A 27,719-nucleotide genomic window follows, 5' to 3' on the forward strand; every position below is an offset into this window, starting at 1 on the left:
CATTTTTAGGAAGGCAGCAAGGAATGGGAGAGAAGGGCATGGCCTGCCAGAACCATGCTTGCCATGCTCTGGCTTGCTGGGGTCCCTTCACCATCCTTCATGAAGTCACTCTAAGAACCACAACATGCAGCACAGCCCCCAGAGCCAAACTGTTTCAGGGTTCATTTTCTTGGTGTTAAAACAAGGACTCATGGTGTATCCCAGGATGGCCTAAATCTGTGGTCCTCCTGCCTCAGCCTCCTGAGTGCTGTGACTACAGGTGTACACCACCCTGCCCAGCTGTCCTGTAAGTTCTAACCTTGACACGTTTGGACTGTGGAATTTGGTGGTGGGGGGCAGCACTTAGAATCTCTGCCTTGGTTTTTTTCCCCCTTTAAAATGGAGATAAGAGCAATTTCCTTATGTGGTTGTGTGTGATTTTTTTATAATGTATTTAAAATAGTGTCTCAAACATAGCAGACACTTCACAAAATCATTTTTATTGCTACTGAATTTACTGTGGGGCTAGTAATACATTTTATTTCTTAATAAAAATTTTGTTGATATGAGAAAAAAATTCACATTTCTAGACCACTTTAAATTTTAAGAAATTACACTTTTATGTGTGTGATGGGATAATTACAGTTTTTCCTAAACTAGGTTTACTAATTAAGAGAACAACATAACACCAGGCTCAATTCAAAACTTCAGCCTAAAAAAGGCAAGAAATATGCTGAAAATGAGAGAAAGCCAACTGCATAGCTGAGGCACATTGTAAAAGGAATGAGGCAGGACATAGCATTCTCTCAATCAGGTCCCAAAGCCATGGGGCCACCACTTGGGAGAACCATGGGTAGACTATTTTTCTTCTGCAATACTTATTTAGTAAGCTTTGAAAAACTCTAACAAATATCATAAAGCAAATCAAATTCCTAGGTAGCTTTGCAAACTCCAAAATACTAATCAATGCATTAACCTATCAGTCCATTATGGGGTTACTACAGGATGATGACCTAAAATTAAGCTTACATCCCACGCTACTCAGTACTCATGTAAGCCAAAGTTCAGACCACTTCCTCAGAACCCCATCACACAATCCTGGGATTTCTCCCTTGCATGTTTGCCTTTAGGGCAGCAACTCCTGATTTAAAGCCACCTACAACCCTCCACACACTACCACCAATATGTTTGCTTCCCAGTCAGTTACTACCATCTAATGGATGGTGTGTTCTGTTCCTATGAGCAGTGCCCAGGGATGCTTTCCCACATCCTTCAGTGCCTGGGACAGAGACACCCCTACTGTGCTGGATGCTCTTATGTCAACCTGACACGAGCTAGCCTCATCTAAAACGAGGGCCTCTCAGCTGAGAAAAGTGCCTCCATAAGATCCAGCTGAAAGGCATTTCCTTAGTGATTGGTGGGGGAGGGTCCAGTGTAGGCAGTGCATCCCTGGGCTGGTGGTCCTAGGTTCTATAAGAAAGCAGGTTAAGCCAGAAGTATCACCTTTCCAAGGCCTCTGCATCAGCTCCTGCCTTCAGGTTCCTGCCCTGTTTGAGTTCCTGTCCTGACTTCCCTTTGATGATGAACAGCAATATGGAAGTTTAAGCCAAATGAAGCCTTTCCTCCCCAACTTTCTTTTGGGTCACAGTGTTTCACCACAGTGATAATAACCCAAACTGAGACACCTAAAAGAACTATCTCGACCAAAATAACAATAGTGCCAACGTTTGTTATATAAACAACGTTTGTTGTATAAAACCTGCTGTAAACCTGGAAGTCCAAACCAGCCACGAAAGCCTAAATAAATCCCTTATCATTATGAAGTACACCTGTAAAAAGCAGTAAGCAATCTCTTGTTAACAAAGTGTTGTTAGGATTAATGGCATCATGTAGAAATACTGTTTAATCCTTAAAGGGTTTACCAAATACTAATCTCATCTTAATTCTTCCAACAAAAGTTTCTCATTTTAAGAAACAATGCTAAGCAGATACAAGAGGGAAAAATTACATTGCTTTGTCAATTTGAGTAGATGTGTCTCCAAAAAGTTCAGCTGTTCATTTATCTTCTCGGGGAGCAGCACCTGCTGTGGCTTCTTGCTTCTTGAAGTTTTCTTGTAACAAGTGCCCTAGAAACATTGGTGAATGTCAAAATGTATTTTAACATGTTGGGGAAATTGTCATTTTTGGAAAACCTGCATTATGTTCTGCTCCTCTCTTTCCTATTTAGTAGGTAAAACTATGATCTGCACAACTAGCCAACAATAATTAGAGGTTTATAGTAACTGATCCTCCATTGTAGCTGTAAGTGCTAGGAGTTTGATGGGCAGAACCAAAATGCTACCATTTCCTCTCCCTCCCTCCCAGACTCTCCCAGGCCAGAGCCTTCCAGAACATGTATTCTTCTTTTATTAGTGGTGGTGGCAGTGTGTGTGTGTGTGCGTGTGTGTGTGTTGAAAAGGTTTCTTCTGAGTGCCTTCTTAGCAAAATAGGCAGTGTCAGTCTCATAATCTGTAAGTCTCTTCTGTAACCCAGACCTCGAATCACTAAGTAGCCAAGGATGACTTTGAACTCCTACTCTTCCTCCACCTCTCCAGTGCTGGGATTATGTGCATGCTCCCCCACAGCCGGTTTGTGACATGCTAGGGATCAAACTCTGGACTTCCAGCATGTCAGGCCAGCACTCGGCCTATAGTGCTAATACCTCCAGGCCCTGCACTCTTCCTACCATAGCTGTTATTTCCAAGAATCCTCAAAATAAAGTCCCCAGCCAGCCCCCAGGAGGAGGTCCTTTTATTCCTTTATGTTCTTATTTCCCCAGAAGGAAGTCCCTTACAAACCAGCTAATTGCTTCTACCAGTCTGCCTTTCACTGGAACCTAACAGGATCAGTAATTAGCAGACTAAGGACTGGCCTGTGTGTGCCCAGGTTCCCCACCATGTTTTCTCTGTCTGTGGCTGAGAATTGACCTGCACTGTCTCCTGTTATCACAAATAAAACCTCCTAAACCCCTTTATTCTTAGATGAGGTCTCTAGTGGCTCCAGGATTTCTGACTCTCACAAATTAGCAAATCTACAACCTTAGTCAGTGGGAAGTGTCACAAGCCCCTGCTGGACCACAGGACTAAGGAGAGAGGTGTGAGACCCACCTGCAATACTGCCAGGGCACTGAGTCAAGGCCTGGATGACACAAGGGGCTAGTGTTTGAAAACAACAAATTCTGATTGCCTTCAGTTTAATCAAAATGTCCTCTAGGCAAAGCAAGCCCCACATGCTACCCACCCACACCCCCCAAAAAATGTTACAATTTAAAAATGCCTTAGCCAGGATGCTTTGGAAACCTTAACAACCAACAAATTGTCTTGATTTCTAGCTCAAAAAAGGCGAGGAGCCAATCTAACCCAATGTGAGAGGTAGGAGGCCAAAGGTCCTTCTTTCTTGGTATGCCTCAGAAACCCAATAAGTCAAGAAACATCTCAGAACCTGACCTACAAACACATTTAGCCCACATCATTTCAACAAAAAGCAATAAAACTTAAGTCCCTCTAAGACCCCTGCTTATGAAGCACATATTGAAGATTAGTCTCAAAATTAGCAGCCTCATACAGACGGGAGACTAGGTATCACTGATGTTCATAAATCAACTTTGAACATGAGATTAGAAAGTTCAGCTATGGGGCATTGGTGGCTCATGCCTTTAATCCCAGCACTCGGGAGGCAGAGGCAGAGGCAGGCGGATCTCTGTGAGTTCGAGGCCAGTCTGGTCTACAGAGCGAGTGCTAGGATAGGCTCCAAAGCTACACAAAGAAACCCTGTCTCGAACCCCCCCCCAAAAAAAGCACTATTTGTAATAGCCAGAAACTGGAAGCAACCTAGATGCCCCTCAACTGAAGAATGGATAGAGAAAATGTGGTACATTTACACTATGGAGAGTACTGCTCAGTAGGGGAAAAACAATGGAATCTTGAAATTTGCAGGAAAAGGGATGGAACTCGAAGAAACCATTCTGAGCGAGGTAACCCAATCACAAAAAGACAAACATGATATGTACTCGCTCATTTGTGGATTTTAGACATAGAGTAAAGGATTACCAGCCTACAATCCACACTGCCAGAGAAGCTAGTAAACAAGGAGGACCCTAAGAGAGACATACATGGTCCCCTGGAGAAGGGAAAAGGGTCAAGATCCCCTGAGCAAATTGAGAACACGGGAAGAAGGGGGAGGGAGCTACAAGAATGAGAAGGGAAGAAGAGGAAGGATGCAGAGGGCATGAGGGAGCAGAAAGTTTGAGTCAGGGGAAGAATAGAAGAAAGGATATGTGATAGGTAGGGTCTTAGTGGGGGATTGGTAGGGTAGGGATATCCCTTCCCTACCAATATATAGGGAACTGGGATTGTCATGTAAAACAATCTTGTTTCTAATTTAAATAAAAAACATCTCAAAAAAAAAGAAAGAAAAGAAAGTTCAGCTATGTATTCAATGCCTTCAGTGATGCACTCAGAACTGTTAGACCCCAAGTTAACCTGTAAACCCCACCTGCCCAAGGACTAGGTTACATCTTGTGTCTCTGGGAAGTGTCATTCCTGGAAAATAACAATGAAGCCTCCTGGGAAAGTACAGTGGCTTATGGGTTTTGTCCTCATAAGCTTCTGCCAACACGTGTTTGGGGCCATTTGGCTGGAAAAGTTTCCAGGTGTTGGTCCTGACCAAACTCCATCTCAGTCAGTATTTAACATTTTAATAAAAGCTTACTTTAATTTGGCCAAAATGGTAGAACAGGGTTTTTCTGGTGAATTTCAGGACTAACAAGAACAAAGCATCTTTAACTCAAGAGGCATTTTTAGGAAGACTTTAGCCCAGTGTCCCACTGAATGTAGAAAAGTCTATCCTCATCTACCTCAGTACTGAAAATGTGGACTGTTCAATGTGCTAGCTGTTGGCTATATCTTAAAAATATTTTTTAAATTAAAGAAGTTCTTAATGAAATTACTTTCCATAATGTAAAGATGACAAATTGATCAATTTCTAATGTGTTTGAAGACAGTAAGTAAAACAGCTAAGTGAATAAAGAAGAGAAAGAAACAAAACAATAAAACAAATTACCTCATCTCCAGTGTCATCTTGGCCATTACAAAATAGAGATCTGCATGCTGTTGTGATGTCCAAAGTCTTTTTCCCATAATTTATGATAGCTATTGCCAGGTCATATTCCTTCCAAGAACGTAGAATCTAATTAAAAGTAAGTATTAATTATCTCTGTTGGATGCCTCTCTGTTTCCAAATGCAATGCATAATCTTTTATAAATTCAAAATCCCTTAAGTCTCGTGGGTCTAAAACACCACCTCACAATTGTTGAGGAAACTGGAAACTTACCTCTGGATCATATTTCTCTAGAATTAAAGTTCTATGACTCTACTATTCTTTAAATAAAGGACTAATAAGACATTCTTATCAATAATGCATTTCCTATCCCTCTGGGCCATATAGCTTTCTGCTTTGTGATACAGTACTCTACTATTAAGAAACTACTTCTACTTTTAAATGCCATATTAAAACAATCGTTTCTTAAGGTCATATGCATAGCACCTTTTATTTTGAGTGTTTTGTTCCTTGTTTGAGTGTTGCTTTGTTTTGTTTTGTTTGTTTGGATTTTGAGACAGGGTCTCATGTAGTACAGGTTGGAATCAAACTCACTATGTAGCTAAGGATGGTCTAGAACTACAAAATTCTGGGATTATAGACTACCATTTGGCATCTACTACCATGCCCACCTTATTTTAGATTGCTTTCTATGGAAAATGGCACAATTCCTGACCACACGATGTCTTGAGTGTGGAGGGGAGTACTTAGTGATTTGCAAGACATTGTAGAGGGTTGGGCAGGTTCTCAGAAAACCTGAGAAGCTGCTTACACTGACTCTTAAGATGAAAGTGAAAGGCAACCCTGTCCTCCTCCTTCACATTGCCCAATGCCAGTGGTTACTCTGCCCTTTCCAGTCTGGCCCTTGCCCATTTTTCAAGAGTAGTCTTCCACCATCATCTCTTTGTTGAGCCAATCATAATCCAGATACCACAATAGTTCAGAACTGGAACCTCATGTCTCTCCATGGCCGAGTCATTTTTCGAAAGTACCTGCCATCCTTTATTTGTACAGCTCTGTCTATCCACCTCGTCATTAAAATCCTGATTCTAGCATCACCTCTAAGAAGATTCCCTGGCCAGTTATCTGATTTGCATATTTTCCACATCTGTGACTCAAGTGAAGGGAACACATTCATGGTTAACCCCAGGGGGGGCAACTAAAATGTTTGTGTGAATGTGCGATATATAGACACATTTTGTTGACATGGTTCTTTTTTCAGATATGTAATCACTGCTACTTCATATGTGGAGAAGGACTAAAATGAAGGGACTTAGAAATAGTAAATGGTTACTTAGAACTACTAGGAGCCACCCAATACTAAGGAATAGAAATGCTTCTGTGGAGCCAGGACAGTATATTCCAAAAAAAAAAAAAAAAAAAAAGCACTCTGAGGAGCATAATGTAGAAAAAAATGGTGGCAGGGTGAGGCCCTACAGGATGTTGAATGTCTGATACAGCAGTCCAATCTCATGACAAAATGTAGATGAGAGGCTTGGTCACAAGCCACCTTTACTGGATAAGTGTAGCTTGGCACAGTGCAAAAATCAACAGATTGTGAAGAATCCAACCCAGATGGAAATATCTATTCCATGGATCCTACGTCTATGGCTCAAGGAACATTGAGGATGAGGAGGCAGAAAGAGTGTAAGAGCCAGAACACTAGCAAGTCTGCTGTGAAACAGTCTCTCCTAGAAACAGCTGCATACACAAGGACAGAACAATGGTTATCTCGATGGACATGCTAGCATGGAAGGGGCATCTCACAGGATCCCACCCTTAGACAGAGAACTACAGGCAACTGATGATCGCTGAGGGACAGTTAGCCTCTCCTAGGGATGAGCCACCTTCTTGGTTGTCAGTCCTGAAACAATATACACACAAACAACAAAAAACGAGCACAGCAAGTTGCATTTATATGTTTGTGAAAAACCACGCCTCCTGGGGCTGGCTACAGGTGTCCCCTACACATATGCATGACAATAATAATGAAAAAGAGGCTATTAATTTGAGAGTTGGAGGGACATGCAAGGAGTTGGAAGGAGGGGACTTGGGAGGGGTTAGAGAAAGAAAACAGGGAAAGACAGAGAGTGAGGTAATTGTGTTTTAATTTAAAATATATAAACATGGATAAGAGTGGGGCACGCATTGCTCTTTGAAAACAGATGTGGGCCCTGCACTCTCCTCCAGTTGCTTGCCAGTGTGCATTCACTTGGCTTAGATGGAGCTGTGCAACCTTCTCCCTCTTGTCTAAATATATTATGAGAAAACAATAAATGAGGAGAACTGATTTTTCTAATAAGAGAAAAACAAAGGACTGGTTCTATTCAACACACCAAATAATGGGCAGAAATGAAGAGTATGACAAATGTTTAGCAATGACAACTTTAACACAATGGAAAATAGCAAAATATGTGAGATGACAAATCTCTGAACTTCATGGAAGGGGAAAAATACTGTTGCTTAAATAAAAAAGATGAGCTTTCTGAAGGAATTTTTTTTCAGAAGTAAAAACAGTGTTGCTTGACTGAGTTCCACATGTTCTGGAGAAAATCTAGAACGGTTTATATCAAATGAACACCTGGCATGTGGGAATCAGAGATAGCCCATGACTTGGGAACTATAGACTGGGCTAAAGGAAACTTCTAGAATGGCAATGGCCATCATCCCAGCTAGGGAAAAACCCAGTTCAGGTATCAATTCTTTTTCCTTGTCAGAATAATTTCAAGGACATTTCTGCTATGGCACAACTTAATCCCCTGATTCCTCAAGTGAAGGAACTGGGGGTGGGGGGGAGAGGGGGACATGGCTGGCAAGCCAGGAAGTGTACAGGGCAAACCCAGGGCCACTGTGTGCCGAGGGCTGAGGGGGACAGCGCGAGGATTCAAGGACATCAGCCTCCACTGCTTCTGACTAACTGGAATGAGTTCTTGCACAGCTGTGGTCTCTGGGCCCCACTGGAATTCCTGCTCGTCATCAGCAGGCAGCCTGCAGCCTTGCTCTTCCCCTCCACATCCTCATCCTCTCCCCACCAACTCCTCCCACCTTGAATCTCAATGTTTTAGCTATACAGAGAAGCAGGATTTACTGTGTCTGTTCTCAACAGAAAACTTGCTATTGCAAAGTCAACAAGATACCTTGGGATATAGTGTCTTTGTTGGGGTGGAGCCCCGCAGTGGTCCCTGTCATTTAAACAGGGTGCTTGGCTTGGCTGTGTTCTGAATTAGAGTGCAAGCTGCCCCTCCCCTGACCTGGAAGGGACACACCTCCCCTGAATAGCCTTCTTCCGTGGAAGCCTCTGTAGGCAGGCCAAGCAGAGGAAAAGTCTCTAAAGAAATGAGTAGGGGCCCAGAAAGCTAGTTCAATGGTGGAAAGAACTTGTTCTTGCACAGGTCTGGGTTCAGTTCCCAGCACCCAAATGGTGGCTGACAACCATCTGTACCTCCAGCTCTAGAGAATTCAACACCCTCTTCTGATTTCCAAGGGCACCAGGTACACATGTCCTGTACATACAAGCAGGCAAAGCACCCAGATCCATTAAATAGGATTTAAAAGTGAAAGAATAAAATAATAATAATTGGTAATAATAATAATAATAATAATAATAATAATAATAATAAAAGAATGGCAGCAAGGGCACTCTAAGCCAAGCACAGCATTAATGAGTTTGGCAGCAGGAGAAAAGAGCAGGTGTTGCCAGAGGTTAGAGCAAGTGACTGCTCAAGACCAATACTGCAGAAAGGCTAAGAAGGGTGGGAAATGACAGGCGATGGCTTCATCAGACTCCCCTTCCCCAACTAGAGTTGGGAAGCAGGAGCTGCTCCCTGGATTAAGTACACCTTTGGGACTCTCCAGTAACTCCTCTCCCTTCTCTCTCAACAGCTGTCACTACTGCTTGGGTCATGGTCCACATGGAGTGGCCCTTCTGTAGTTACACATAATTCTCCTCCCCTGAACCTGTGGTCTACAGGACTATTTGAGGACCATGTCTTTGGATATTCTGCAAACCTCAGAATTGAATCTTCCCAAAGCACAGCATTTTCTCCTCCACTACACGAAAATATCCCTCATCTGGGGTCAATTACAATTATTGCACTTGTCCAGATGTCCAGAAAACACAGCTAGCTATTGACACAGACCCTGCCTTTGTGTCCTATATCCCTTCACATGGTGGATTGCCAGCTTCTCCATTTTGCTCAGAAATAACTCTTGAACCTATCTTGCCCCTCCACCTCTCACTTTCTCCACTTCTGTAGTTATCACTCACTTCCTGCCTTCTAACCCACCCTCTGCCACAGGTCTTCCCGCCTTCAAATCACTAACTGTCTTGCAACCAGAATCATTTCTTTCTCTAAAACACAGATCCCATTTGACTTGCCCTGGGTTTGAAACCACTGAAAGTCTCCTGTTGGGTCTCAGAAGATGATCTTTCAACTGCTACCAGCTCGCTTCTCTGCCCTGTAAAGTAACTGTATATTCTCTCATTGACTCTTCTCTGGGGCCATCAATGGTGACAATCCTGTGCCTGTCATGCATTTTCTCATCCTGATACTGGCCTTGAACTTTGCTTATAATTTGTCATAGAAATATTCTAACTACAACTAGCTATCTTTTCTAGTATGTGTCCCCCTTGCTGAGGAAGGTGACCCCTGACAGAGTTCCTTGGATCCAGCTGGATGTTATTATGATGTGAGGTAGGGCTCTGGCTTCACTTCAGATGCACAGTCACTTATACCAGAGACCCCACATTGAAAACTATAATAATAGATCAAAGTCTCCATAGTCAATCAAATTGCTACCTTCATAACACTCATTTCTTCCGGAGACGTGGGCTGAACCCTCTAATATATTCCACTGATTGACCAGCCCACAATGCGTTAACACCATTTTTACTACGGCAGCTTTGTAGTGAGTTTTAATTCCTATTGGGAACCTTGAAATGATTCTAGAGAAACCCTACGGGAATTGTGATTAAAACTGCATTAAATTTAAGTGTCATTTTTAGGAAGGATTTCTATTTCTGCTACAGTATATTTCAGTGTGTTGGAACTTGGTGTGGACTGCCATATGTTCTGATTTTAATGTGTATCCTTGGCAAGATTCCAGTTCCTTTATGCAGGTTCTCTGACACTTTGCCGAGTTTTAAATAGTACAGTCTGCCCTCTCCATTTCTATTGATTTCCAACATAAAATAAAACTAGCACTCATATCTGCTTAATATACACCCACTTTATATTATCTTCCTATAATTCTAATTATTCTAATAATTTTTATCACAAGATGTTTGAGACCCCTACAGTTACAAATAAGCTGCATTTTCCCTTTGTACTATTATGAAAGTATTTCAAACCCATGTCTATAGCACAAGAGGGAACCTCTGAAAATATGACTGATAAAAGTCAGCACCTCCTTCCTGGGCCTGTTTTTTTAAAGAAATGGCTTCGGAAATTTGCCATTTAGTGTGATATTTGCTTTAAAATTTGGGTAAATGTCCTTATCATTATGCAGCAGCTCCCTTTCATTCCAAACTCACTAGCAATTTTATTAGGAAAGGTTGCTAAGTGTTATCAAATGTCTTTGTGGCATTTTTCACATGATCTTTCTTTTTCTTCAATTTTCTGTTATAGAAAACAAAAATTCAAGATTTATATGAATTCAGACTCTTTCCCTTTTGTGGTGGGTAGAATCAACTAGAGGAAGACTTGGGCTTTCATGGACAGTGAGCCTGGCCTGAGACTGGTGTATACCAGATCTGGAGTCTTTCAACAGCAGAGAAGGTCATCAACCCAAAAGAGTCAAAGGACAGTGCATAAGGCCTCTTGTTTCCAGTTAATGTTTGTGGCTTTTTCTGCTGGGGAAATCATCAGCTTCCTCCTTTGTTTTTACTGGTATTTGCCTGTTACCATTGTCTGCTTCATTTTAGATGTCTTTCTTGAAATAATACTTGTATTAGTACCTGCATTTCTAGCCCTCCTGGGAGCCTACCTTTCATGATAATCCACACTTTGTAAAGTGGTTAATACTTATTTTATTACTCCCATCTTTAAAGTGAACACTCTTCCTTGCACTTTCCCACCCTGCCCATATTTCCTGTTCTTGTCCTCTCTCCCCCTGCCCCCGGGCCCATTCCCACTCCATTCTTTTTCCTCCCTCTACACTTAGAAGTTCTGCTCAGAGTAACACATTCCCTAAGTCGCCCTTAAATATGTGTGTCCTGTCAGAGAAAACAGTAGCCTTAAGCTACACACACTTTGTGTAACAATAATAATGTTGTACAACCATAGTCCAAGAACCTACCTGTTAATGCTCACACCCCCTCCTCAGATACAGTGGAAGTTTTAGTTCTGGATTACTAATAAGTTTCTCTTTCAAAGATGTCTCTTGTCTTTCAAGAACTCCTACTTAGCATTTACAAAGTCCAATCACACCCTTATCATCTATTTACTTTTAATGATACATATATTGAGAGATTCATTGTTCCTATTATTCCTCTCTTTTTGTCTCCCCCTGTCTTGGGACTTCTTCTTGGAATCAATTGTCATTTGATAAAATGTTTCCTCAAGTGTTTTTCTCAGATAAGGGCATGGGCACAATGCTCTGCGAACACTTGTACTTTGAAAGTGTTTATTTTTTGCCTGAATAAGTGACTGCTATCTTTCTTGGTTATTAGTTCTGGGACCTCAGGCCTTATCCTTCAAACATTTCAGTGTTTTAACTTCCACTGCTGCTAAGTTGGGAGTCCTTAACCATGGACTTCAAACATGTCACCAGCACCTCCTTAATCCTACCTGGGACTCAGGAAACCTATTGCCACTCCATCTATTTCTTTCTCGAACCCAGACTCCTGGTCTTTTCATGTTATGGCTTCTGGATCCACCTTCTGAATGTACTCACCATCTCTGAGCAGTTCTACAGTAGAGTATTTTCAGATTTAACTCACAGTCTACTATTTCCGTGATTCTTATCAAATCTGTTTGTTATAGAAGCTTGATGTCTTGTAGCATTTATTTAGTGGGCTGGTTGTCTTTGTATCATCTGATTGCTCCCTTTAAAGTTTTCTTTGCCTCCTTGGTCCCAACTCATCTCTGGTCTTTTCCAACATAGTGAAGGGTAAATTATACAAATATTTACATGTTCAGCGTGATCTAACTCCCTTTCTACTTTCCACTTTTAAAAAGTAAAATCTAATTTCTACTTTTCCTTCATGCCTATTCAGTTGTACGATGAAACTGGCCAGGGGCCTCTAAGTGCATTTGTTCACATATTCTACCTGCTGGCCAGGGCCTTCCCATCTAATGAAAGCCCAGCCTTAATTGACTTTCTTTTTACTTATGTTATTTAAGGCTTCACAGAATTACTTGTACGTTCGTGTGTGTGTGTGTGTGTGTGTGTGTGTGTGTGTGTGTGTGTGTGTGTGTGTGTGTGATGTGCGTGTGTGTTCTGTCTTCCCCCACTAAAGCATAAGCTCCTGAGACAGAACTGGGCTGTTACCTTAATTACTTAATTTTTAACAAATGCCACGGGGAAGTTTGTCTTGGGACCCAACAATCTGGCTTCAGATCCAACCAAATCACACATTATTTCCCTGTGTGATCTCAGTGGTCACTTGGATTTGTACCTCTTACTGAAAGAATATCCAAATCTCAAGTGAAGCTTCCCCCAGTCTTTCCACATCCCTGTGTGTGTCATTCATTACCCAAGCTCATGAAGTTCTATTTCTTTAGGCAAAGGCCAAATTCCAAAACAGAACCTGACAGATAAGCAATCAGTGAATAGCTGTTGAATAAAGGAGCAGACTAAAACCTGAGAAAGCAATGTATCTTCCCCCTACATTTTGCCTGTGTCCATCCTCAGCTCCTATCTCCAGATTCATTACTCCCAACCCATGGTCTAGATTTGCCTTTACACTGGCTTCAGATTTTGCCACACCCGTCTCATACTCTAAGAGTATAACTTGCCTGTCCTTTCCTTCATGGCTGCCTTCCTTCTTTTACATTCTAATTTCATGAAAGCATCATATCCGTCATTCACCATTCACCGATTAACCCTTTTATTGTTATATTGCTGTTTGACTCTGAGTTTTGGTTTTGGTTTTTTGTTTGTGGGGAGGGTGGGTTTTAGTTTTCTTGAGAAAAGATCTCACTATATGCCTCTGGTTGCCTTGGAACTCATTATGTAGAACTCACAGAGATCCACGCACCTCTGGCTCCCAAGTTCTGAGATTAAAGGCATGGTCACCACACCCAGCTATTGTAGTGTTTGTCTCTGTAGAGCTAAATTCCATTATCCTAGCCCAAAGCCTGGCCTTGATACTTGAGGCCTGCCTCCTGTGGGCTCCATCCATTCTGACCACAGCCTGACAGTATGCACACAGCGTACTAAATGTATGTAGTCTTCTCAGAGTTTGGAATATGCGTTCTGTGTGACTGTCATAACACCACGTGATATCCAAATGCTATTTCAGTGGCATCAAGGTTGAGTTTGTCGGGCACCATAATTTTATCAAAAAGCTCAACAATAGTTATCATTCTATAATGTGCAGGATTTATGTTTGCTTTTCATCTAAGAAAAATGGCTTTGGGGTGCTAATTTTTTTAAGATTTTTTTTTTTAATTACAAGTTAGTGCAGGTGCAGAGGGTATTGGATCTTAGGAAGCAGAAATTAGGAGCAGCAGTGAGCTGCCTCACAAGGGTACTAAGAAACAAACTCAGGTCCTCTACAAGAACAGCATGAACTCATCATTTCTGAGCCCTGTCTCTGGCCCTGGGAATGCTAGTCTTATGCACTCCAATTACCATGATTAAATGAAGTTTGACTTTCTTGCTCAGTACCAATCCTAAGTTTGACGACACTCAACAATGAGATAAATACCTTTGCCATGTAGAAGACACAGCAAGCTATCATGTGCTGTATACTTTCAAAGCTTGCAACTTGTTTCTTTGAGTGAACAATATTTGGTATTGCTTGCAAAACCACAATACATTTTATCAAAATCTAAAAGGAAAAGAAGCACAATGATTTTTGTGTCAAAATACCATTTGTCTAGTATAAAATGTATGTAAATCGTATCAGGCTCAGGCTATCAAGTGCCACGGTAATCAATCGTTACTGATAATATATTCACCAGGTATAAAAGAATATACATATATAAAATGGACGTATCCCATTTTCAGATGAGTCATCTATCTACATAATACTTGAAAATGAGTAAAGAGTACAAGTAAATATACAGATAACTATAAAACAATACTTATTTTCACAAGCACCATAAAAGGAGCCAATCCTGTATGGATCCAAAACACCAAAGATCACTTCTATGCTTAGGGGGCCTTGCCAAAGTACAGAGGGAATCCGGCTGCTGTGACTCAGGATACTGTAGAGAGGGTAGAAACACTTGCAATTATAGAGTCCCTTTCATATTAAAACTGAGGGCTCACACCACTAAAAACCAATTAATAGTGGCATTTACTTCCTCTCCTGGCCTCACATTGTGTGTCCCTGAACCTGATCAAGAACCAGACTATGAGGTTGGGTTCTCAGTCCTGGCTGCACAGGTTGGAGCAATACTGACGTCAGAGAAACAGATCTGAGACTGTGACAAGCTGTTCACTCTGATGATCCCAAAGAACAAACTAATATATGTATGCTTGCTCTTTTGAGTTGCTTCAAGCCACCATTCTAGCAATATTTTATTATGCTGACACACTGGTGAGTATGTTTAATGTTAATTCCTCCCTTCTATATTAATTACCCTTTGTCCCCATTGTACACCACATCCCCAAATTATGCTAACTACCCTGGTCATTTTTCAAAGCTTAAACATGTGTGTATATGTGTGTGCAAAAATGTACCTAGAGAGAATTTTGTTGTTATTTCACAAAATGGCACTTATATATACTTGTCTGAACTTTTATCTTTTTCCTTCAACTATGCCTCACAAACAGTGCTTCCAAATCCACCGGGACAGTCCTAGATTATGTTGCTAATGGCTACATATTATTGTCTGGCATGGACTGACGATAATTTATTGCTGTCACATTGAACAGTTCGTGGCTAATGTTTTAGTTCTGGCACCACTGCTGTTTTTCTTCATTTATCTTGTCTCCTCCAAACACTATAGTCAGCACCCTTCTACTTGCTAAGTGCCCACAGAACAGAAGCTTTGTGGGCTCTAAGGAAGATGAAGCAGTAACCTTGAGGCCACAGTACATACTCTAAGTCAATGACCATTATGTGGTACCCAAGAGGGAAAATACATGGAGCTGGGGCACAGGGGGTAGTGGGAGCCCCAGCACTTGGCCAAGTAATGATTTTATTCTGTGAAACACCACAAAGGTGGTTGCTCTGTCAGATAAATATATTTTTAATTTTATTAAATTTTTGTTCTATGAAAGAAATTACCAGTGGAGGAATTAGTATATCAGATATATTTAGTTTTAATTTTGCTTTAAGTTAGTTGTTTTTTCAAAACCCAAAAGCTTATAACAATTCACATTACCCTGTCGGTGATGTGACTCAAAATGCCATTTCAATCACATGCCGCCACCAGCAATAGGAGTTACAGATTCTACATCGTCAATCCAATGTATGGTTCCAGAGATCCTTGGTACCCAAGCATATTAGCATGCAGTGGACTTGGTTTTCTATGAGCTGCCTATTCAAACCCTGTGTCCATCTACCTATTAGGTGATCACCAACTGGCAAGGCTTCCTGATATATCTAATTTACTCCTCATTAACTTTGAGTTTACTTTTTTTTCCAACTCCACAACTTTCTTATGATCTTTGTCATGGTTCTTTTGTCTTGTGCAGTTTGTCATTTCTAGATGTTCCATTTTTTTCCTCTGAGACAGGGTTTCTATGTGTAGCTCTGGCTGCCCTAGAACTCTCTCTATAGACCAGGCTGGCCTCAAACTCTCAGATCCACCTGCCTCTGCCTCCTGAAGGCTGGGATTAAGGTTGTGCGCCACCACTGCTGGGCTTTAGAAGTCCTCTCAGTGGGAAGATTTTCCCCAAAATCCCAGACTACAAATGTCAGACCCTCCTGGTTGTTTTTCATTTTTGCCAATAAAGATTTACTTTATTTTATTTGTAATCCTTTAACAGGTGTGGATAGTTCTATAGAAAGAGGTCAGAGTCTACTTTTCTTTCGGATGAAAAACTAGGTGTTTCACCATCATTTATCCAAAATGTCTAGTCTCCTCCCTTCGAATGAGAATATCAGCTCTGCCACGGAGCAAGCTTTCTCGGGTTACTCACTATGCACATCCTTGGAATGACTTAGGCATGTGTGATGAAAATATGCTGCTGTACCTACAATGACAAGACCATAAAAACTGAAATAACTCTCAAAACTGGAACATGACCATTGCCAGTATTTAAGTAAGGCCTTTAATGGGACTGTGTGCTTTCAAAGAAACACACTCAGTTTCTTTCCGATATATAATTCGTTGGGACATTTTCACCATCCTTCTTCTTGACCCATTTGTACTTTTTGGAGGATATACTGCTCTTCTTTCCCATAATAATCACTGCACTGTCATTCCACGCCGACCTTTTGTGGAGGCTGGGGGACACCCTTACCTGTATGACAGGTACCAAAACAATGTTGTGATAGATGATGGGAGCGAGGAGCCCATAGCACTGGGTCACTGCTTGAAGGGCGTAATTGGAATCATTGAGAAAGTTGCTGAGCTCCAGCGCCACCAACACATTCTCACATTCCCTCAGTCTAGCCATCTGTACAGGCACAAGAAACGGTGTTACCCGGGCTGAATTAGCAGGTGTGCAACTCAGCATGTCTTTAAGATTCAGAGAGGGCAAGGAATGTGGTCCTGCTGTCTCAACGACATGAATGATAACATGAAGAAAATCTAAATTTGGAAAGGACCCTGCCTCTCCCTTAATGTTACGTGTGCAAGGCATAATCCTGGAATTAAACTTCAGAGTGTTTTGTAAGACAATGCAAGAGTCACTAATAACAGAAAATGTGCCCATCTATTTTATTAGTGAGCCAAAAAAATAAAACCTTAGCTATATTTTAATTTCAGGAAAAAAAAACTGTTTTTTTAAAATCACAAATTGTGATGAATAATAATTAAAATGTAATATACCAATAATATTGTACTCACTTGATAAACAGATTCTAATTTCACTTCTTAATGGAACATTTTCAGCAAGCCAGACTAATACTTCTATTTACATTTTCACTAACAAAATAGAAATGATGAAGAAGGCACAGTTAGGAGTTGTGATATTGGATATGCCTTGTAAAACGATACAAGCTCTTCTCCTCTCTCTGTCTGGGGAAAAGATGTTGTTTTGTTTTTGTTGTTGTTGTTGTTGCTGCTGCTGTTGTTGTTTATATATCCACATTATTCACAAGAGAAACTGTATGAAGACCAACCAGAAATTTCTACACAAGAAGCTTTTAGTGAAAGGGTGGTTTCTGGTGCTGATGTTCACAGTGGCGCTTCTTAAATGAGTTCCTTTTCAGACTTGGCATGGCAAGAGAGCAAACAGGGTGCAATGCAGAGAGAACATGCAGCACAGGCTTTGCGAGCCTGAGCTCCAAGGACAGTGAACTGGCCTGGAGCAAAAGCTCCTGTTCCTGGATTGGGCCTCGAGTAAGGAACCACCATTTAATTCATCAATGAGCACATCAAACCAGTGTAACAAGAAACAGAAGATGAAAGAAAGCTGATGTCTGACGCTTCCATATCTAGCAAGGAAGGTCAGAACAAAGAGAGACGCACAAGCCAGGATGAGGGACTAATATAAGATCACTATCAGAGTCACAGAACTAGGAGGCTGCAGACTACACAGAGCCTGGTGTGAATGCCCTGAGAGGCCATCACTAGGAGGGCCATTAAATCCCTGCCTCTGTGGAAGCATGCAATTTTATAGTTCAAAAGAACATAGCAAGTTAACATACACCATCATAAAAAGCATCTCTAGGAAAAGAAGGCATTTTTATGAAGATAGGTGGCTGAACGGTGAATTGATTGAGATCCCATTTTGTAAATAATAATATGCTAATCCCCGTGTCTTTTTCAAAAGCAGAAAAACCATATAAAAATGAAGCCATTGTGTTCTTGGAGGTGGTGGGAGGGACTTGAGTATTTCCTTGTCCATGTTGCACAGATTTGCATTTCTGAAATATATCTTGGTCTTGTACACAGAGGAGAGAGGACAAATTGAGAAGAAAGAAAGATGAACTGACAGCTTTGAGCCCCGAATGGAATATAAAATAATACAGCATTTTCAGGCTACCTTCTCATGGCCCACCCACTAGAAAGACACAAGATCCCAAAGGAATCTGTCCTTGAAGCACGGAGAAGCAAACACAGTTGAACCTTCATGGTTTCATTTACTCACTTGCTGGGCAGGGAAAATTTCATTGCCTTTAATATTATCACAGAAGAGATTTTCTTCTTTAATTTTAATGTCACTCATCACAAAGATATTTCTAAGGAAAAGGTATAAGAGGATTGAAGACGTATCTGCCAAAATATTGGACTGCATTCTGCGGAAGAAGGAAATGGTGTTAAGTGTGCTACTGTACGATGACTGACCTATTCAACCTTTTTGGGTTCGATGATTCTCAGTGTCTGCACAGTGGCCCTGACAGCAAGGGCAGCACTCGAAGCATCTATAGTTCACACAAAACCTGACTCCCCTCTTTCCTTCTCCTGTAGCACTCTCGACCCTTCACCTGGCAAATGTAAGTCTACACTTGCTTAACTGAAATGGAATTGAGCTTTTAATGTAAATAAGCATTACCAACACCTTACTCTGCCTATCATTCATGTTTTGAAGTTCATTATCTATGAGGGGTGAAGGGTTACACCTTTGAGGCATTAATAAGTAGGTGAGGATTTTTTTTTTTCACTTTGTAGACACAGTCTGAACTAAGAGCCTGAAGTGCTCTCTCTTGGGATTGATAGCAGAGAAGTCAAAAGACAGTCAGCCATTTTCTACAATCCTACTGGCATGTTGGCAACTGACCAGAGTTTAATCCTAGGAGCCTATTTGAAACAAAGGAGAAAACCTTCACCATCACAGTCCACACATCAAGCCCTCACCTTAACCCATCCTCTCCCTACTCGGTTTCACAAGTCTCCAGAGAGTGTTCACGTTTCCTGCTCTGGCTGCTACCACTTGACATTTTTGTTCCAAAACCTTCACATATCTGCCTCACTGTTTTTCCTGACTCTAGTAAGAATTGATCTAGCTGAAGACCTTGGAATATACGCTCTTTGTAGTTCTGGTGACCTTGGAATATATGCTCTTTGTGGTTCTGGTTAGATATAATTTTACATGGGCTACCTTGACATGAAAACGAAAACACACAACTTTGGGGCTTTGAAGTAACATTTCTAATTACCTTTTTTGTGTGACCATCATAATGTTGCTTAGAGACACCACCGACTGGTCATCCTGAGGGGGGGAAGCAACAAAGTAACCCCAAACTGGTGAGAAGACCTTCTTGGCCAGCTCATAGTTTCCAATCTGATAGGCGACCTGTGACAAAAGGAAAAGAAAACCCATGTTGTCTCAAGGGATCTTTTCACTTGGAACATGTAGAATTCAAACAGAATTCAGATACGTCCCACCACACACTAATTTCACATTTGTTGCTCTGCTCCGTGATGCCATAGTGAGGGGATGGGGTGGCCATAGATGGCCACTGGCAGGCGAGGTAGACACATATTGAAATCTCTTTTATTTCTAAATTGCATGGAAATTTGAAACTCTGTAAGGATGTTTCCAACCCTCATAAGCAAAACAAAGATCACATCTGAGCCAAATTAATTTCATTTCCATCTATCTCAGCAGTATGCCCCATTTATTACAGATACTGTTATAATGAACAATCTGCTCCAAAAGAAACAATCAGATTTCCCCAACCTGATATATGAAATCTATTTCATTCTTTCCTGGTTCTGACTGACACTTTCCAAGCTTTTATGCAACAAAGAGTTGGCAGCTGAAAAGGGTAAAGAATATAACAGAAATGCTTTCTAAGAGTGCATATCTTTTAAGTTTAACAGATCCAGTGTTGGGAAAAAATCATTTCACTAGTGAAGCTTAGAGGCTAAGTAGAAAAAAAATTATCACAAACTGACCTTCTTTTGATGGAATATATTTAAGAGAGTTTCTAAAAATTCTTCTGTTTAAATGCATACATCACATGAACCTTCACCAAACAACTTTCACACTGCTTCAAATGATGGGGCATAAATAAATTCATTGAACTGAGAACAGAAAGGACATAGTACTAGAACATTATCCACTCCTGGGGAAAGCTTACAGGGCCAGAACCTCCCTAGTCTGTCCAATAATTCCTCCTAACTCACCAAGCAGTAAGCTTTCCCGAAAGTTCCTACCCTGTGCTCCATGCTGGAGGGGCAGGCTTGTCAGCTTAGGAATGCCCTCACCACCCGTGTGACTGGGACCAAGCTGAAGGCACATTCTGTACAACAGCACAGCAAAGCTTTGAAGAAGACCACAACTGGTGGTGGTGGTGGGGTGGTGGTGGTGGTGGTGGTGGTGGTGGTGTGTGTGTGTGTGTGTGTGTGTGTGTGTGTGTGTGTGTGTGTGTGTTGTGGGGGGGGGTCTTAGCAACACAGAATGCACATTTCATAAGGAGGAAGTAAGAGGCTTGAGTTGAACCCTAAGGCAAGTGCACAGTTCCAGCTGGTTCAGTTTAAATAGAACGTGAAAAGAACAAATCATGGGAAATGGTTAGAGAGCATTGATGAAAGGCTGGAGTGATGAATGCAAACTGGAAGAAAACAGACAATGTGAGGAAAAGTTAATATAGGACATGGGTTCTGTCAGGCCCTGAAACCAGATGCAGATGCAGCTTTCTAGAAGCAAAGTGCCACAGTAAAGATGCAGGCCCACTGGGCAATGATAATGTACACCTTTAATCCCAGCACTTGGGAGGCAGAGGTAGGCAGATCTCAGTGAGTTCAAGGCCAGCCTGGAAAACCAGGACTGTTACACAGAGAAAGCTTGTCTTCAAAAAAAAAAAAAAAAATGACAACAAAACGACTCAGGCCAATGACTGTTCTGCACGACCCGTCCATACCCTCTGTGCAGGTGAGGAGGCTGGAGCATGGAGAATCTGGAAGTCTGCATAGAGCTCGACAGTCAGTAGAAGTAGGTGTGGCCTTCTTGAAGGAAGTGTGTCACAGGGGTGCTTAGAGGTTTCAGACCTCAAGCCAGGCCCAGTGTCACTCTCTTCCTGCTGCCTGCCAATCTGAATGTAGAACTCAACTACCTCTCCATGCTTCCCGCCATGATGAAAATGGACTAAATCTCTGACCTATAAGCCAGCCTGAATGAAATGCTTTCCTTTGTAAGAGTTGCCATTGTCACAGCATCTCTTCACAGCAATAGAAACACTAGCTAAGACACACTCTCTCTGATAAACAGCAGGTCAGCTCTTACAGCTGGAGTATGGGAACCAAGGAGAATAGTGAGAGTGGCCAGGCCTGTAAGATGTGGGCAGTGGCAACTTTTGCCTTGCTTACAATGGGCAGCTAGTAGATAGCCTTGATTCATGCTGTGTAGCCCTGCCTTGACCCCACAGCCTTTGGCAGCCCACGCCTGCCTTATCCGAGGCAGGTTGGGTCCCTAGTGTGCAATAAGGACCTTAGCTGGATCCATAAGTAAGATTATCTACAGAGGCTCACCATTGTGTTGACAAGCCAGATGAGTAAAAAAACACATTTCCTAGGAAGGAGAGATGGCATTGCACATGAAGCCTGGTGCAAAGTAGATATTAGTTCATCGATAAATAGATGAGAAAGGAGAGAGGTGGTAAAAGGTGAAAGGGAGAGGAGCTGAAATTTCTTACGAGGAAAGGCTTAACTTTTCACCCATCACTCCTGCTTCCTTTCTTGTTGCTGTGATAAACTCTCTGACAAGATGCAGCTGATGGAGCAGGGGTTATTTTAGTTTATATCTCCAGGTCATACTGTCCCTCTTGAGGGAAGTCAGAGCAGGGCCTTAGACAGAACTCAAAGAAAAAAACATGGGGGAATGCTACACCATTGGCTGGCACCCTCTTCACTAACTTTCTTTTATTACAGCCCAGGACCATCTGCCTAGGGAACAGCACAAATCACATTGGGCCCATCCATCCTATATCCATCAAGACAATCAAAAGAAACCCCACAAACACATCCACAGACTAGCCTGATGAGCACAATTGCTCAACTGAGATACTTTTCAAGTGATTCTAGGCTCTGTCAAGTGGACAGTTAATGCTAACTAAATCACCCATAATTCTTTCTTTCAAATTTAAACTCATGGTCAAAGGGGTATCCTTTACACACCAATGGGTTCTAATGAATTCATCTGTTGAAAAGGGAACATGTAAGAGCAACACTTCCCCCGCTACTGTGACAATGAACGCATGTGCCATCCTCAGTCTGCGCTGTGTCTCACCAGGAAGCCCTACCAACACACCAACTCAGGTACACACAAGAGAAAACTGATAGAGAACTAAGTATATATAGTACAGGGCAAGGGAAGGGGCCTAGAGGAGACAGGGAGCAGACAGGGGTCCACAGCACAGCAATGCTGCTTTCAGAGTGGGCACAGAGCAATGTCCAATGCTTGAACTTCTGGAATGTGGAGAGAGGTGCAAAAAGATATGAGCTGATGCAAGAGTCAGACTTACCATCTGCTACCTAAGAAACTTTAGGACAGTGGTTCTCAACGTGTAGGTCATGACCCCTGTGGGGGCACACATATCCTGTATATTATATATACACATTATGGTTCAAACAGGAGCAAAATTACAGTAATGAAGGAGCAACAAATAACCTTATGGTTGGGGATCACAACAACCAGAAGAACTGTGTTAAAGGGTCACAGCATTAGGAAGGTTGAAAATACATTCTTTAACTACTACCTGCTTTAAAGACAGTAAACAGAAATGAGGCCAAAAATGAGGGAATATGAAACAAGACTGAGGAAAAAAAAAACACATGATCATCTCACTAGATGCCGAAAAGCCTTTGACAAAATCCAACACCCCTTCATGATAAAGGTCTTGAAGACATCAGGGATAACAGGAACATACCTCAACATAATAAAAGCAATATACAGCAAGCCAACAGCCAGCATCAAATTAAATGGAGAGAAACTCAATGCAATTCCTCTAAAATTGGGAACAAGACAAAGCTGTCCACTCTCTCTTCAATATTGTCCTTGAAGTTCTAGCTAGAGCAATAAGACTACAAAAGGAGATCAAAGGAATACAAATTAGAAAGGAAGAAGTCAAACTCTCACTATTTGCAGATGATATGATAGTCTGCATAAGTGACCCAAAAAACTCTACCAGGGAACTCCTACAGCTGATAAACACCTTCAGCAAAGTGGCAGGATACAAGATTAACTCAAAAAAAATCTGTAGCCCTACTATATACGGATGACACATTGGTGGAGAAAGAAATCAGAGAAGCATCACCCTTTACAATTGCCACAAACAACATAAAATATCTTGGGGTAAAACTAACTAAAAAAGTGAAAGACCTGTACCATAAGAATTTTGAGTCTCTAAAGAAAGAAATTAAATAAGATTCCAGAAAATGGAAAGATCTCCCATGCTCTTGGATAGGTAGGATCAACATAGTAAAAATGGCAATCTTGCCAAAAGCAATCTACATATTCAATGCAATCCCCATCAAAATCCCAACACAATTCTTCTCAGAACTTGAAAGAACAATTCTCAACTTTATATGGAAAAAACAAAAGTCCCAGGATAGCCAAAACAACCCTGTACAATAAAGGAACTTCTGGAGGCATCACCATCCCTGACTTCAAGCTCTATTACAGAGCTATAGTCCTGAAAACAGCTTGATATTGGCATAAAAATAGACAGGTAGACCAATGGAATAGAGTTGAAAACCCTGTTATTAACCCACACACCTACAAACACCTGATTTCTGACAAACAATCCAAATTTATACAATGGAACAAAGAGAATATCTTCAACAAATGGTGCTGGCATAACTGCTTGCAGACATGTAGAAGACTGCAGATAGACCCAAGCCTATCACCATGCACAAAACTTAAGTCAAAACGGATCAAAGACCTCAACATAAATCCAGCCATACTGAACCTATTAGAAGACAAAGTGGGAAACACCCTTGAATTAATTGGTACAGGAGACAGCTTCCTGAACATTACACCAGTAGCACAAACACTGAAATAGACAATTAATAAATGGGACCTCCTGAAACCAAGAAGCCTCTGTAAGGCAAAGGACACAGTCAGTAAGACAAAACAGCAGCCCACAGAATGGGAAAAGATATTCGCAACCCCATATCCAACACTCCAAAATTTACAAAGAACTCAAAGAAGCTAGTCTCCAAAACACCAAATGTAATAGTCAGAAACTGGAAGCAGCCTAGATGTCCCTCAACTGAAGAATGGATAGAGAAAATGTGGTACATTTACAAAACGGAGTACTACTCAGCAGGAAAAAAAAAATGGAATCTTGAAATTTTCAGGAAAATGGATGGAACTAGAAGAAACCATTCTGAGCGAGGTAACCCAATCTCAAAAAGACTAACATGGTATGTACTCACTCATATGCAGATTTTAAACACAGAGTAAAGGATTACCAGCTACAATCCACACTGCCAGAGAAGCTAGTAAACAAGGAGGATCCTAAAGAGACATACATGGTCCCCTGGAGAAGGGGAAAGGGTCAAGATCCCCTGAGCAAATTGGGAGCACGGGAAGAGGGGGGAGGGAGCTAGGAGAATGAGAAGGGGAGAAGAGGAGAGATGCAGAGGACATGAGGGAGCAGAAAGGTTGAGTCAGGGGAAGAACCGAAAATAACAAGAATGGAGATACTACAATAGAGGGAGACATTTTAGGTTTACAGAGAATTCAGGCACTAGGGAAATGTCTGGAGATGTACAAAGATGACACCAACTAACAATCTAAGCAATGGAGGAGAGGCTACTTTAAATGCCTTCCCCAGATAATGGGTTTGATGACTGACTTATATGCCACCCAATAGCCCTCATCCAGCAGCTGGTGGAAGTAGAAGCAGACACCCACAACTAATCACCAAACTGAACTGGAATCCAGATGCAGACCAGTGAAGAACAAAGGGGTCCAGACCAGGCTAGTGAAACCTACAAAAACAGCTGACCTGAACATCGGGGAACTCTTGGTCCCCAGACTCATAGCTGGGATACCAGCATGGGACTGATCCAGACCCCAGAAACATGGGTTTCAGTGAGGAAACCTGGGAAATCTACGGGACCTCCTGTAGTAGTTCAGTACTTATTCCTAGCATAGGTGTGGACTTTGGGAGCCCATTCCACATAGAGGAATACTCCCTGAGCCAAGACACACGGGGGTGGGCCTAGGCCCTATCCCAAAGGATATGATAGACTCTGATGACACCCTATGGAAGGCCTCACCATCCAGAGGGAGCAGAAGGGATTATGTGATAGGTAGGGTTTTAGTTGGGGGGGTTGGTAGGGGAGGCTGGGAGGGAGAGGGAACTGGGATTGTCATGTAAAACAATCTTGTTTCTAATTCAAATGAAAAAAATCTGGGGAAAAAATGAGGGAATATTCACAAAATAATAGAATTCTAAAGGATTCCTTTTTTAAAAATCAGACTAAATTACTAGTGTTCTACATTAATGGAAGACCTGTCAAAGATTTGCCTGACTTTATTAATGTTTCTTGAGTAATGCAGAATAAAAGCACAACTAAACCCTCTACAAGGCCATGATAACCAGAAGCATTTGGGGAAATAGCTCATCTTTTACTACATAATATATACAATAATGTATTTTAATGAACAGGGTTGTCCTGAAACTAAAAACTAACCACTGTTATCAAAACCAGATTGTGTAAATGTACCACATTTTCTGTATCCATTCTTCAGTTGAGGGACATCTATGCTGCTTCCAGGTTCTGGCTATTACAAATAATGCTTCTATGGATATAGTTAAACAGATGTCTTTGTTGTATGAATGTGCTTCTTTTGGGTATATGCCTAAGAGTGGAATTGCTGGATCTTATGTTAGACTGATTCCCATTTTCCTGAGGAATCACCATACTGATTTACAAAGTGGCTGTATAAGTTGGCACTCCCACCAGCAGTGGAGGAGTGTTCCTCTTTCTCCACATCCTCTCTGGCATAAACTGTCATTGGTGTTATTGATTTTGGCCATTCTGACAGGAGTAAGATGGTTTCTCAGAGTTGTTTTGATTTGCATTTCCCTGATTGCTAAGGATGCTGAACACTTTCTTATGTGTCTTTCAGCCATTTTAGATTCCTCTATTGAGAATTGTCTATTTAGTTCTGTACCCTACTTTTTAATTGGATACTTTGGTGTTTTGGAAACTAGCTTCTTGAGTTCTTTGTAAATTTTGGAGTGTTGGATATGGGGTTGCTGAATATCTTTTCCCATTCTGTGGGCTGCTGTTTTGTCTTACTGACTGTGTCCTTTCCCTTACAGAGGCTTCTCAGTTTCAGGCGGTCCCATTTATTAATTGTCTATTTCAGTGTTTGTGCTACTGGTGTAATGTTCAGGAAGCTGTCTCCTGTACCAATTAGTTCAAGGGTACTTCCCACTTTCTCTTCTAAGAGCTTCAGTGTGGCTGCATTTATATTAAGGTCTCTCATCCATTTGGACTTAAATTTTGTGCATGGTGATAGACATCGATCTATCTGCAGTCTTCTACATGGTACATTTACACAATGGAGTACTACTCAGAGGAAAAAACAATGGAATCTTGAAATTCACAGGCAAATGAATGGAACTAGAAAAAAACATTCTGAGTGAAGTAACCCAGTCACAAAAAGACAAACATGGTATATGCACTCATTCATATATGGATTTTACACATAGAGCAAATGATTGCCAGCCTACAATCCACACCACCAGAGAAGTTAGGCAACAAGGAGGACTCTAAGAGAGACACACATGGTCCCCCAGAGAAGGGGAAAGGGTCAAGATCTCCTGAGCAAATTGGGAGCATGGGGAGAGGGGAGAGGGAGCTAGGAGAATGAGAAGGGGAGAAGGGGAGGGGTGACGAGGACATGAGGGAGCAGAAAGGTTGTATAGGGGGTAGATTAGAGGAGAGCAAAATAAGAGCTACCATCAGAGAGGGAATCAGTATGGGTTTAAAGAGAAATGAGGCACTAGGGAAATGTCCAGAGATATACAAGGATGACACCAGGTAACCATCTAAGCAACTGAGGAGAGACTACCTTAAATGCCCTGCCCTGATAATGAGATTGATGACTGACTTTTCCACCATCCTAGAGCCTTCATCCAGCAGCTGGTGGAAGTAGAAGCCAACACCTACATCTAAACACTGAACTGAACTGGAATCCAGTTGCAGAGAAGGAGGAGTGATGACCAAAGGGGTCAAGACCAGGCTGGCAAAACCCACAGAAACAGCTGACCTGAACAAGGGGGAGCTCTTGGCTCCCAGATTAATAGCTGTGAAGCCAGCATGGAATTGATCCAGACCCCATGAATGTGGGGGTCAGTGAGGAGGCCTCGGATATCTATGGGGCCTCTTGTAGTAGATCAGTACTTATC

General features: G+C 41.7%; 1 protein-coding gene across 1 annotated transcript in view; it reads right to left on the reverse strand.

The window, feature by feature from the left end:
• Cfap54 (cilia and flagella associated protein 54) overlaps positions 1-27,719 on the reverse strand; it is a 293,678-nt gene that overhangs the window by 183,426 nt on the left and 82,533 nt on the right. Inside the window, 6 exon segments of the mRNA XM_035451711.1 lie at positions 1,988-2,105; positions 5,080-5,205; positions 13,989-14,111; positions 16,700-16,855; positions 18,494-18,641; positions 19,503-19,639. Coding sequence (XP_035307602.1) covers positions 1,988-2,105; positions 5,080-5,205; positions 13,989-14,111; positions 16,700-16,855; positions 18,494-18,641; positions 19,503-19,639 — 808 coding nt within the window.

This window comes from Cricetulus griseus, assembly GCF_003668045.3.
Source record: "Cricetulus griseus strain 17A/GY chromosome 1 unlocalized genomic scaffold, alternate assembly CriGri-PICRH-1.0 chr1_0, whole genome shotgun sequence".
NCBI lineage: Eukaryota > Metazoa > Chordata > Mammalia > Rodentia > Cricetidae > Cricetulus > Cricetulus griseus.